This window comes from Lygodium microphyllum, chromosome 20 (assembly GCF_053477565.2).
Source record: "Lygodium microphyllum isolate KBCC chromosome 20, Lygodium_microphyllum_v1.1.10, whole genome shotgun sequence".
NCBI lineage: Eukaryota > Viridiplantae > Streptophyta > Polypodiopsida > Schizaeales > Lygodiaceae > Lygodium > Lygodium microphyllum.
Window position 1 is genome coordinate 20584821 of NC_141154.1, and position 13898 is coordinate 20598718.

General features: G+C 40.7%; 1 protein-coding gene across 1 annotated transcript; it reads right to left on the minus strand.

Annotated features, from left to right (window-relative positions):
• Nucleotides 1-12813: 12813 nt before the first annotated feature.
• LOC148018727 (uncharacterized) lies at nt 12814-13459 on the minus strand. Its single transcript, XM_087701047.1, has 2 exons — nt 13359-13459; nt 12814-13137 (listed from the first exon to the last, which is right to left on the minus strand). The coding sequence occupies exons 1-2, from the start codon at nt 13426-13428 to the stop codon at nt 12881-12883; spliced, it is 327 nt and encodes a 108-aa protein (XP_087557173.1). The 5' UTR covers nt 13429-13459; the 3' UTR covers nt 12814-12880.
• Between the last annotated feature and the right edge of the window lie 439 nt (nt 13460-13898).

Here is a 13898-nt window from a genome sequence, read left to right on the forward strand (position 1 = left end):
AAATTGAGAAGTGCTACTGCGACAAAGCAAATATGGAGTCATTGGGGCAACATAGAAGTCGGAATCATATATACTTTGCTATTACATATGGAGGATAGAGGCCATAATGCCATACATAATACAAGATGGGGAGTAATCCTATGTACCCTAATCTTCTCTCTACGACTCATCCACATAAGAAAACTCCTCTCACTGTAGTGGCATTTCGAAGGGAGTCTGCAACAGCAAATGCATACATAATTGTGAGTACCAAATACCGATCGTGCTGAGGTGGAATGGGAAAGCTGTGCATCGGCTCTATCTCTGACCGGTGCTAGCTGCTCCGGTGAGAAACGCGCTAGCATCGCGTCGATGTCTTCATCTGTAAAATCCCGGTTCATCCTATCGTCCGTGCCCAAATCCTAAACCTACACATACAAGGAAAAATAAGTCAATTTGATAATGAATTGCAAGACATAATAAAACTAAGACTTAATTTGCAAGACTTCATTTCAAAATAATAATAAAAACTAGATAATACAAAATACGATACTCCAAAAACATACAAAGTGTCCTAGCCGATTTGCAAAAAGTGGACATGATGTAGTGGGATGAATGTTTTGATCGAGTCACTTTTGTTTAGGGTTCCACAATCTCATCTTGACATAGCTCAGTATAGACCGGAAGATCTATACAAAATTGTCCACAAAATGAGGACTCTGCTTCATTTTCAAAAAACCCATCCTCTATCTCCTGTCATGGGAATGACATACCACCATTGAGATTGTTGCGGATTAGGGAAAAAAACGACCTGATCCATATTATGATTAGTATAAACGTCCACTTTGAGATTGTTAAAGCGCATCCATTACAACAAAAAACGAGGCATAGACGCGCACGTTAGACGCGCAAAGTCGGGCGCATCTATCAGAGTGTCCATAAATGCGTGTAAACGTGCGTGTAAATAGACGCGAATTTTGCGTCTATATATCCGCGCAAATAGACGCTAATATAGACGTGCTATCAAACGCACAATTATTCAACCACCTAAAATTAGCAATTCACATAATTGAAAAACCAAAGTTAATAGTTATTTAACCACCTGAAATTGATTCTTGAGCATGCACATGTGCGCATGATAAAAACCATAGAATTAAGAATACACATTGAATCATTGAATTAAAAAAATAGAGTTAATAATTTCTTTTTCATTGCTCTCTAATGAATGGCAGTTCCTCCAGTTGACAAGCCTGATATAAGTAATTAGTAGCAAGCGATAGAAACCTTATAATTAGTAGCAAGCATTGCAATATGTATCTCGTAATTTCTCTATGTACTTGAAGATGATAAAAGATGCTTCCTTTTTATTATGGAAAATTCAATGCTTGCTTTAAAATTGACTATTGATTCTTGAGTATGCACGTGTGTGCATGATAAAAAGCATAGAATTAGGAATACACATATATTGAATCAATAAGCAAATTAAGTATGTTACAGTGAATGATCCATCTCATCTTCAATGAGATCAGCTCTTGCTAAACTATCTACTTCTAGGTCTATGCTACCAAGAGGTAACGAAACAAATAAGTCTATCCCACTATCAGATGTGTTGCTATATTGCTCAATAACTTCATCAATATCATCGACAATCACATTATTGTCTTCTTCTGCGTTTCCTTGAACATCATCGCAAGGTTCATCTTGTACTATATCACGCATATCATCCATTATGGTGTCATCATGCACATCATCATTATTTGTTGGATTGTCATCTGCTATCCCCATGTCGGTAATATTACCATATATTGGTTTTGAACGATTAGATATAGGGATGACATACCACCATCGGTTATTATTTACCATTGGATGATACACAACCTGTATTTGAAAAACAAAAGCAATAAACTTAAGTACTTATTATATTGTGTATATGTATCACATGTATACATATAAAAACATTAGCCTTTGCATATATACATGCTCGCATTGTTGAGGTAGTACTAACGTGTCATTCTTATCTTGGTGAAATTTTATAGAGTCAATGATTACAAAACCACTTGGATGACGTCTGATTGTGCAATACTCACCATTTGTTACCATTTCTTTAAACCACTTCACATCCAATACATATATAAAGAATCGTCTGAAGTCAAGCTTCAGAATATCTTGGATCAAGCCACAATAACCTTCCATGGTACCATTGCCAGCCTCGAAGTGAGCAAGGACACCACAATCTTGGATATTTCTCTTTTCATCTATACGTTGAGTTCGAAGATGTTTACCCTCACACCAAAGTACATTGAATAATATGCACTAGTAGTAAAAGATAAAAGATCAAACATGTCTATTATTTATATAAAATAAAACTTATAGAAACAAATTAATTGATAGTATGTCTCACCTTTGATAAGCAACCTCGTGCGTATTCCCACTCTTCTTGAGATATATTAATTTCCTCCTCTTTTTCCATTCTCTCCATTTCCTCATGTAACCAATCTATGTCAATATGACGTGGGAGCACATTTAGATGATCTGGAAATGAGACATTACGTCCATATCTAGTGCGAAATTCTTGTCTTTCACTTTTTCTTCTTGCCCTTGCTTCATTATATAGTGTCACCCATTTGCTCATAACATCACTATTGAGCACACAAAAACTATTTAACTTACGAAGTTTTTCTTTTGTTAGCACTTTACTCATTCCTTTTCCTTGAGGTACTATAGAGGTCATCCTCAAGTCTTCATCATCTTTCCATAGTCGTGGTTGAGAGGGATCCACTTCAGCAAGATATTCAGAGATATAAACAAGGGATGATTGCACTAACCAACCCTCAGCCATGCTTCCCTCAGGCCGTGCTTTTTGCCTCACAAAATCTTTCAAGGTTTTCATGAAGCGCTCAAGAAAAAACATCCACCTTACATGAACTGCCCCACAAAGTGCGATCTCATCAATCAAATGTACGAATAAATTTAATTGAGTAGTCAAAATGGCTCCCTTGAGACATCTCATACATCCTGTGGGTGTTCGAAAGCTATATATTTGTTCCTTCACTATTTTTTCCTCGTTCTTTGACAATATCCAAGGTGCATGGGGTAGCTCAATCTTTCCTCTGGGTCCAATCCTCCTCAACCACAAAAGGGAGTTTCATGTAGGTTGATATATAATTCCCGTAACATAGACTAGCAATCTTAGTGGTAAAAAAAAAACAATGAATACTGGTGATTTTTCTTGGTCCCATTCTCCATACAAGCTGAGGTGTGACATTGCAATTCGACGTGCTCGAAAAATACACCCTCGACAACGATCACACATGCTTTTAATTTTTTGTCGTAGCCATGCATCTCGATTATGAAGACGCAATGTTTCATCCTCACTTGAGAATGTGATCATTGACTCACCAGCTTGCACCGCACTAGGTGATGACGACGTCGACATGATTAAACCTAATTCATGACAACATCAAAATATTTTTCATTCATATGTTTACATAAGATCTTAATTTTAAATACACAAAAATCATCATCTTAAAACTTATCTTAACTTATCAAAACTTAAGAAGAATTCACTATCAAAACATATCTTAAAAACAAAAAATTATGATAAATCCCAAATGCACGTCTAAATCCGCGTCTACCTATGCGTCTATTTTCGCGTCTATAATCGTGTCTATCTGAAAAATAGATGCACATATACACGCGAAAATAGATGCGCACGTCAAAATTCAAACCATACTTAAATCATTTCTTTTCAAACTGTACCTTTCCTTTCTTCCGTTTTTTGTGGTTCTGAAGCTTGAGTTAAGCCGACATGCAGTCTCTTCATGCCTCACCTAGTCTCTTCATGTCTCACCTCCTCATGACTCACCTCTTCTTTCATTTCAAACACACAAGAAGAGGAAGAAACAGAGAACAAGAAACAGGAGAACAAGAAGAAGCAGCAAGCAAGCAAACAAGCATCAAGGGAGGGTAACTTACCAAGGAAAGGAAGAAGGAGAAGGACAAGCACCACCACCCGCCACACCAAACACCCAAGGTGAGTCTCTCTCTCTCTCTCTCTCTCTCTCTCTCTCTCTCTCTCTCTCTTTGTTTCTCTCTTCCTCTCTCTGCTCTGTCAGTGTATTTAGGATTTATTTGTGATTCCATTATGTATTGCATTATGTAAATCATCAATGGCTGTCGTCGGCCTAAAGTCGGCCGACCCAGTGCTTCTGCTAGCGTATCTACATCTTAGTGTAGACGCGGACATAGATGTGCAAAAATGTCTCCTCTCAGAGCGTCTGAGAGGGCATCTTAGAGCGCGTGTACTCTGCAATGTACACGCGATGATACACGCACTACATAGAAGGTTGACCTGCAGTCTACATGCGATTGTAGACGCACATTGACCTGGGATGCGCTTTTGGCAGCGCGTCTGTGCTGCACGTTAGATGTGCAAATAGATGCGCTGGACAGACGATGAACTGCAATGTTATATCAAAGTCTTAAAAATTGCAATGTAGTGTTTTTGTATGCAATAGGAAAGCTATGCTACAATTTAGGACACCCTAGTCATAGTCTTTTATAAATTTTCCTATATTCAAGTTTATAAGGGTACAATCAATAATAAATACTTTTGAGCAAGGTCCTATTGTGTAACATCACCTAGAGTAGAATCTTGTTGCGTGGTATTGATTAACTCCTAAATAGAAGTCTAGTTAGATCTAAAAGTGACAAATTAGGAAATGGTATACTTTTATACACATTTATACAAACATTACATTCTTTACATAAAGTGAGATTGAAACTTGTGTGTTCTACTCCCAGAGATCTCGTGAATTAGAGCCCTCACCTAGGTGTATAGGCCTCAATGTGCCTCTAGTCTATGGATAGTCACTTAAGTTTTTATCAGTTTTCTTGTTTAAGAGAAGCATTAGCACTTAAGTGTTCTGCTCAATGTCTAAAGAAAGCTCTTTGAAAATGTAGGTAATATATGATTTTTTGTATGCAAATAAATTTATCTTTTTCCTGTGTTTTTTTTGCAGATGTTGTATCCTAGTTCATCTAGCAATGACACAGATGTGGATCGCATGAATGATACATTGGCCTCCTTTGGCAGGGGGGTCAATGCATTTTTTGGAGGTTTTCCTAGTAGGAAAAACTTCATGGGAGAGATGACCAGACACCTTGGCTGCTCTCCCACAGCGGATGAGGTGTTCAGTGTCATGTCTGGGATGCCTCTGGTATCTTTGCTTGGCACTACTTTCTAGACTCCACATGTAGGTACTCCACATACAGGTACTCCATATGCAGGTACTCCATTTGCAGGTACTCCACGTGCTCCACGTGCATCGGCTGAAGCACATGCATCTGCAGAAGCTCGTGCGTCCAGCGAGGCAGAGGGCAGTCAATAGAGAGGGAGGAGGGAGAGTCAAGGGGAAGGATGAGGGTTGTGGGGGGGTTGCCTAGGAGGTAGCGAGCGGTCACCCTCACTAGTAGATCATGTAGAGAAGGTTGTACGCCATTACTATAGAGTTACAGATGCCGGTGGCATCTTTCATGATGATGAGGGAAGGGATGTAATGGCGTACATGAGGAGCGTCGTGCATGCGACGTGTAAAGATTGTTTCATTGCCTTCAAAAATCAGAAAAGCGGCTTGTGGCAGGAGGTGTTGAGGACAGTCCATAGGAGGTACCCAAATCCTGAGGGTCAGCGATTCTCGAATGATTGGGGACGTAGAAAAGTGAGGGATATACTTCACAATAAAAGATCCCACCTCATGACACGGACCAGGGACTCACTGCGGAGGCTAGAGGAGGGGCGTGGAGCCTACAGCCAACCACCTATATGCCACCGCGTAGAGTGGAAGAAAGCAAAGAAGAAAGCAGCTGAGAAAGTGAAGAGTCGCCAGCATGCAGAGACATGACGGATCCAAATGGAAACCATGGGATCGTCGCATTATGGATCGGGTGGCAGAGAGTCGTGGGAGGTAGAGTTTGTAAGTATATTTTGATATAATATATTTTAGTATAATATATTGTGACGTCTAATTGTTTGTATATCTCTAAATGTCTTACAGACTACCATTGTTGGTAGGACACCTACCCTTAGAGAGATAGGTTACCATCGAGGCCATAACCGCGCAGCGACATGGCTTCACTTTTATGAGGAGGGTCTCATCAGTGAGGACCAATACAACCGGGCCATGAGGATTTAATAGCCAGAGGAGGTATTTTTTTCTTACTTTCCTATTAAAAGTACAACTAATTATAACTTTTTCTCCACCTTGTCTATGTAAGCAACCCTGATCTTTTGTGTGGGTGAACCCGGATGTGGAGCACAACGAGGAGGGGGATAACGACGCTAGTAGCCATGGTGGTACTAGCGAGGATGTTTTCTCTTCAGATTCGTAGAGGAGCACCATACCTCCTCATGAGGCCTTCTTTTCTTGTATATGTATGATATCTCTTTGAGCCTACTGCTTGCGGCCACGCTTTAGGTCACAAGGACTCAAAACTTCCCTTATAAATGCTTTGATATATAATGAATACATGGACTTTTACTGTCAATTCTCATGCCCGTAAGATACATTGTCTTTTTCCCAAATACACAATCTAATGCATGGGAGGGGGAGGGAAAAAAACCAGAGAGCATGTGCAACCACATGCTCTTTGGTTTTTTTTTTCCAGTTCTGTTTTGCACGTCTAAATTGCAGGTAATTCGCGTTTATTCGCTCTTCTATATTGCAAACTAGACGCGCTCATACACCCGCTGCATAATTCAAATTAAAAAAGGAAATTAAATATCTTTTATAAAAAAATGACATTTTTTGTTTTCCGTTCGCGTCTATTAGTGCTTGTAAAAGCGCGTCTAAAAGCGTGTCTATATGTGCGTGTATATGTGTGTCTATTGTGCATCTATTTATGAGTGTAAATTCGTTGATACATGCGATTATAGACGCGGAATGATAGACGCACAAATAGACGGGTGGATAGACACGCCCGTAAGTCTTTCTCTGTATTCAAAAATCGCGTCTAAATGTGCGTGTATGAGGCCTTTTTATTGTAGTGATCAAGTATTAGGGACGCTTACCTGCTCACAGTGATTTAGCAAAACAAATATATCACTCAAATTGGTCCACTTCTTCGTTGAGTTAATCTCAACAAATCCACTCGGCCCTCCCGAACAATTGCACCTTCTCCTTGGAGAGTAACCTTAAACCATTGCACATCAAATATGGTAACGGAGAAAATTCGATAGTCCACTGCAAGGATACTCTGTAAACATCCAAAATACTCCATCTCTGCAACTACACGGTTTGGATCTGTGGCACGCCGTCCGCTTTCCTGCTCAAACATTGCCATCACTCCACAGTCCATTGTCGAGCGTAACTTGTCGATGTGCTCTACTCTGAAATGACGTCCACGTGACCATGCTGCACTATGGACCTTATACTGGGAGAAGAACAAGTATATTAGTTGTGATTTGCAGTATAGATTGTAATTTCTTGGAATTGCATACCTTGGGATTGCATCCATACCTTCGGATTGCATCCATACCTTGGGATTGCATCCACATGAGAAATCCCACTCTTCTTCAATAACTGTTTCTCCATCTTGAGATGCTTTGGTTAGGGCCTCATGTAGCCATCTAGTGAACATGAAGTAGAGGCATCTCCTCTAAGCCCTTTGGATATCGAATGGGCCGTTGATGTGACTTCGTCGAAAGTCAAATCTTGCAGACTCTCACTCAGCGCGAGCATCCTCATACCGTTGCAGCCACTTCTCCATCGTAGCGCTATGTAGCATAGAAAATCAATTCACCTTGGACTCCATGGATGCATCCATCTTCTTCTCTATTCCATTTCACACTAGGACATCTCCATTCAGACGATCATCCTCCTTAAGTGACCATATTAAGTCTTTGTCCTGGTCCACAGTGGACAACCACTCAGAAATGTACACCAAGGCCTCCGATACTAGCCAACCTTCAGCCATGCTACCCTTAGGACGAGCCCGTTGTCGCACAAATCCCTTTAAGATCTTCATGAACCGTTCAAGGAAAAACATCCATCGACTATGGACTGGACTTGCAACCTGCAATTCATCTACAATATGCACTAGAAGATGGGTTTGTATCGTGAGCATGCTAGTGGGAGGATACTTCTCCAAAAGACAAGCAGTCTCTACTACCATGCATTTCGCGGATTCAATCGATGATGTGTGAATCTCTTTTTGGGAGACAAACTGAACAAACTCGAACAATTTGTAAATGGTTTTCCGTACCTCCGATGTCAGAGACCCCGCGATTGCGATCGGCAATACGAACTGTGAAACCCATGTAATTAACATTGTGTATAAACAAACGGACATACTAAAATCTAATATGCAGAGTCATGCCATACGCAATCTCATACCATACATACCTGACACATCTTATGCCAATCATGGGATTTGAGTCCTTTCAGTTGGTCATCCTTTGTGAATGCTGTTTTGAGAGAATGCATTAGGCCACTCGGCGTGCAAAAGGACTTGATGTTTTCCTTTACTCGTTGCACTTCATTGCCAGACAAAACCGAAGGAGCGCGCGGCAATTGCACTCGACCATCGACGCCACTTACATACCAATATGGTTCCATCTTTCCCACTACTTTCAAATCCATCCTCGCTCCTAGTATGTCTCGCTGCCCAGTGAGGTGGTCCCATAGCAAGCTACCCACATTCTTAAAAATGTGCATGGGATCTAAAAGGTGGTTAATCTTCAGTTTTTTCCAATAAGTCAGCTCATAGCAAATTGAGAAGCGTCGCATTCCACTAGGAAGCGAGTCTTGGTCCACCATCCTACGATCACACCAGCTCAGTGCGTTCATTGTCGCAAGAGGGCAACCAAGAAATCTTTCTCTCATGACATGACCCTCTGGCAAAAAAGCCCGATGTCCCTCAAATACCATCTTCTTCATAGATTTTGACATATGAGAATCCAACCTTGGTCCACATAGAGGACATGCATGGTAACCTGACGTGACTAGCCCTACAGAACACACATGTACAATGAGGTATGTCATAATACCAACATCGCTCAAAGAAAACTAGCAAAATAAGAAAACACGCTTTACCAGAGCAATCTCCATAACCTGGAAAGTTATGCATGGTCCACATAAGAACTGCCCTTATAGTTACGGATCGCCTACCAATATGTTTGCTCATGTCCTCCACAACAATTCCCTCCCACAACTCCTTTAGCTCATCAATCAGTGGAGAGAGGTAGACATCCATATTCTTGACTTTGCATCGTCCAGGCACAAGCAAGCTGAGTAAAAGGTGTCCTTTCATGGTGGAAAGCCATGGCAATATATTGTAGTTAACAAGGACCACCGGCCATACACTATAGGAGGTGGAACGTAAACCAAAAGGATTTACCCCATCCATGGCAAGACCAAATCGTAGATTCCTCGCCTCCTTTGCGAATTCAAGGAAAGTCTTGTCAATGTGATGCCATGCTTCTGAGTCAGCTGGTGTACGCTGTACACCATCAGTGGATTGATTTTTCGCATGCCATGTAGTCAAATTTGCAAAACTCTTGGTTCGAAAAATGTGATGAACACGCGGTATCAGCGGAAAGTGCCTCAAAACCTTCTACGGAACAGTCTGTCCTTGCAAGTCATTTCGATACCTGTCCGCACCGCACTTGGGACATGTGGCCAACAATTCAAACTCTCCCCGGAAGAGAACATAATCATTGGGGCAAGCATGAATGCAATTATAACCCATGCCTAGCTTTCGCACCACTTGTCTTGCATCATCACAAGAATCAGGCATCGTGTTTTGGATAGGCGAAATATAAGATTTCAACGTTCTACAAATTGCAATGAAGCACGTTATAAGAGTGCTATATAGCACATTTTAATGGCTTTCAATAAAGAATCATACACATCATAATCTACCTGAATAGCTCTTTCACACTCGCATCGCTCCATCCATACTTTGTTTGTATGCTCAACAATGCAAGAAGTGTCTTCAAACGGGATGCTCGACTCCCATTATACAATGGAATGGCAGCCTCCGCAATTAAAGGATCTTGGGATTCCGAGTCCATCAGAAGCAATCATTTGATCATGTCCTCTAACTCCGGCTCCAAAAAAGCAAGAGGATCGTCCATGTCTCCAGCATTCTCTCCCATAGAAGGGGGTTGAGAGTTATCACCTTCTATGAGACAATTAGTTATCTTGGAAGGCATTTGTATAGAGCTCGGACGAATCCGTCTTACTGGACGCAAGAGATCTACGGACTGCAATGTATCGACATGGCCCTGACCCTATAAAGGACGGTAACGAGCTAACTTCTAAGATAACCCCAAACTATTATACTTAAATCAATTACATGTCATATAGTACGTAATGAGAGAGAACTTACCGCAATCTCGTAATTCAAGATTGCTTAGTCGATTATCTCAACTTGAAACTCTCCATACCGTTGCAATGCTCTATGGACAAACGACGTTTTTGACGAATGGCCAATTTGCATTGCGTGCATGGACAGGGGACATGTTGATTGAGCCAAGCCTCACAATCACCACCATGTTGGTCATGAGTGCTAGACATCTTGACCGCGATGTAATGGAATGATAATTTAATAAAGATTCTATATTGTATATTGGGACCACTCCATTATATATATTTCAGGTCTTTTTTCTTAAATTTTCATACCTATCTCTTTGAGTTTGGCTCTAAACTTATCTATCTTTGAGGTCGGCTCTAAACTTATCTATCTTTGAGGTCGGCTCTAAACTGTCCTCACACACATACATTTTCGTATCTACATTGCAAAGAATAAAAACCAACACAAGAAAAATTTTAAAACACTCGCTTCAATTTCTCTCTCTTTCAATATTTCCTAACCTACATTGCAAAGAAACACAAAGATCGAAGACAAACCAACACTTTCTAACCTACATTGCAAAGCAAAACAAAGATTGTAAAGAAACCAAAACAGGGCATACCGTCGTGCTCTCTTCTTCTTCCACAACCTCTTCGTGCGGGCGACGCTCCTGTCCTCGCATGCGGCTCGCGGCTTGCTTCCTTGCTCACCTCCCTTGCTCACCTCTCTTGCTCACAATCCTTTCTTTCTCTCTGCCTTCACGCGCTCATATGAAAAAATACCGCAATAAGTTGTGGCTATTAGCGTCGATATCTGCGTCTTTAAAAATGTGGGTATTTGTGTCGCTAAAGGTATCTGCGTTTTTAAAAACATCGATATTTGCGTCGCTCAATACCGACGCAAATACCGACGTTTTTAAAGACGCAGATACCAACGATAATACCGAGTCTAATACCGACGCCAAAAAGAAAACGTCGCTAGTTAGCGTCACTATATGTGTGTACCCTTGTAGTGCATCTCGAAATCTCATATATACACCTATTTACTATTCCTGTATATATTAAGTAATTTTTGAAAAGTCCATGCGTAGAATCCATCTTAGTGCTTTCCTTCTACAATGGGTTCTTTTTAATTATCCAATTTTTCATCACCTTTAGTTGGACACTAGAAGATCCTTTTTGGACAAAATGAATCCTTCGAAATCATCATGGCTACTTTAATTTCTGCATATCCTCCTTGAAGTTTATTTACTCCAAGCTGTGTGCCTCTCCAAGGTACAACAAATTTTTCAAATTCTTATTCTAATATTCAAATAATTAACTCAGATGTATATCAAGGTTTTATCCTAGGATCTAGAAGTTTTTCTTACAGTGAAACCTTAGAAAAGAAGATAACATTCTACTAGTCTGGAGATATATTTGAGTGGAAAAATATCAAAAGTCTTAACTATGAGCTATGCATCACAATGTGGAGGTTAACTTTTATCTCTTCTTCTTTAAGATTTGAATAAATGTCATGCTAGAATAAAATCTAAATGTTTCTTAATTATAATTTTGCCTCAAGATAACTAGTTTGCAATAATATCTCTATAAAAAAAACATTAAAGAATACAAAAATTTCAAACATGGTTAAAGGAACACATTTGATAGATAATAAGCTACCATGAATCATGCCTATGTGAGCCAATAGAGCCTCAAACTTTGAGAAAAGCCAAATATCAACACAATAAAACTAGATTTAGGGAATACGAAAGTTGAATAATGGTCTAAAGTGTGTGAAGCATATAATTTAACACTAGCGAGGCATACTTAATTAATTGTCTAATATGTTGCACAAAGTGTTATGCCAAGATCTAACTTCCAATTGCACTAATATTCTACATTGATGAATGATCTTGGGATCAACAACCATGGTCTGGTTTGGCAATAGCTTAATCCTACGTATGAACCAATTCTCGTTTAAATTTTTATCCAAACCTTTAATACAATTTCAGATGGATTTTTGGAGTGGTTGCTTCGCTTTGTTGATGCAATGTTTCTAGTGTCGATAACAAAAGCTTGAAATTCAATATGGAAGATATTTTCAAAAGCATAGTATAGTAGCAAATGCAGTGGTTCTTCTACAAGATATTGAAAGCTCTGAAATTTACTTGGTCCTAATATATTATTGCTTCGTTTGAAAAACGTTAATACATAAGAAAGTGGACTCTAAGCCAAAATAAAATGCTCTTCGTACTCTTTCACGAAACCATGTCCATGACTTGGAGAATTACGTTGACATTCACACAATTAGGGTTTAGAAGGAAGACCAAGACACGATGGAAGGCGTTCGGTACGTTCAAATGATACCATCAATCGGTTAAGTACTAGCACTCCGACAGAATATCACTTGGAGAAGCCGGCGGAATATCCATTATCACAAAGCCTGAAAGAAAAACCAGTTGAAATGAAGGATGTTCAATACAACCAGATAGAGTGGCACTCTTCCGTACGGCAACTGCAAGCTCGTTGCCAAACCGAACAAACAAACAATCTAAGACTGACAGATTTTACACCATGGCCGGAGCAGGAGCGCTGGCTGGGCCGACGTTGTTGCAATACTTTTTGACCAAAGGGCACCGGCAGTATGGATGAGTGGCAGGTAGCTTCGTTAGTTGATCTGGATCACTAGCTGCTGCTGAGACGCCATCATGCACCGCAGCAGGAGCCTTTTCGCAAGAGTCCTTGAACAAAGGGCATTGGCAGTGCACCTTGTCCGCCGTCACCTCCAGCTGCTTAATCTGCATCTCATCCACCACGTCGGCCGCTGTAACAACACACAAGAAGGGAATGGAAGCGCAGACTTAATAAGTGCTAGATGAGTCACGATTATTTGCCCAAGTATGCAGCCTATTACAGTGCCATAACGCGATTAACAGAAGACAGCAAATTGAACGATGAGTGTAATAACATATGCTTTCGGTGACACCAACACTACTGATAAAGAGTACAGACAGGAGAACGCAAAATCGAGAGAGAGAGAGAGACCTTTGGCGTCCCTGAAAAGCTTCGCATCGGCTGTACTACGCCCGCCAGCCACAACATGTAGCAGGATCATCGCGAGGGTAATGGTAGGGATGAGAGTAATGGTCGACATGATGGCTCGCAGTGATTTCTTACTTCCACAAGTCGACTATGCAAAGATCGCTAAACACCGCAGGTACAACGATAACTTCACAGCTCAGGTGCATATATAGTAGCCGCATGCTCTCGAACCGCGTCTACCTGCGCCCTACTCGAGTCTCGATCCGTGTGCCGCCTGGATTCTCCACCCTCCTCGTGTTTGTAGCCTCGCGTACGCATTTCCATGTTTTGTTTTTCATGGAAATCTTTGTGTAGGAGAAGCTATAAGCCTGTACCGTCAGTTCATCACGTTGACTGTGTGGGGATTCGGGAATTCTATTCTCTTCCACTTGTGGTTAACTCACCCTCCTCAAAGACTGGTAAGGGGGAATGCGGCATGGGGGTGGTCCCATCTAGTGTTTCGAACACCCTCGAAACTAAACAAGCTAAGACAGAATGCATAGC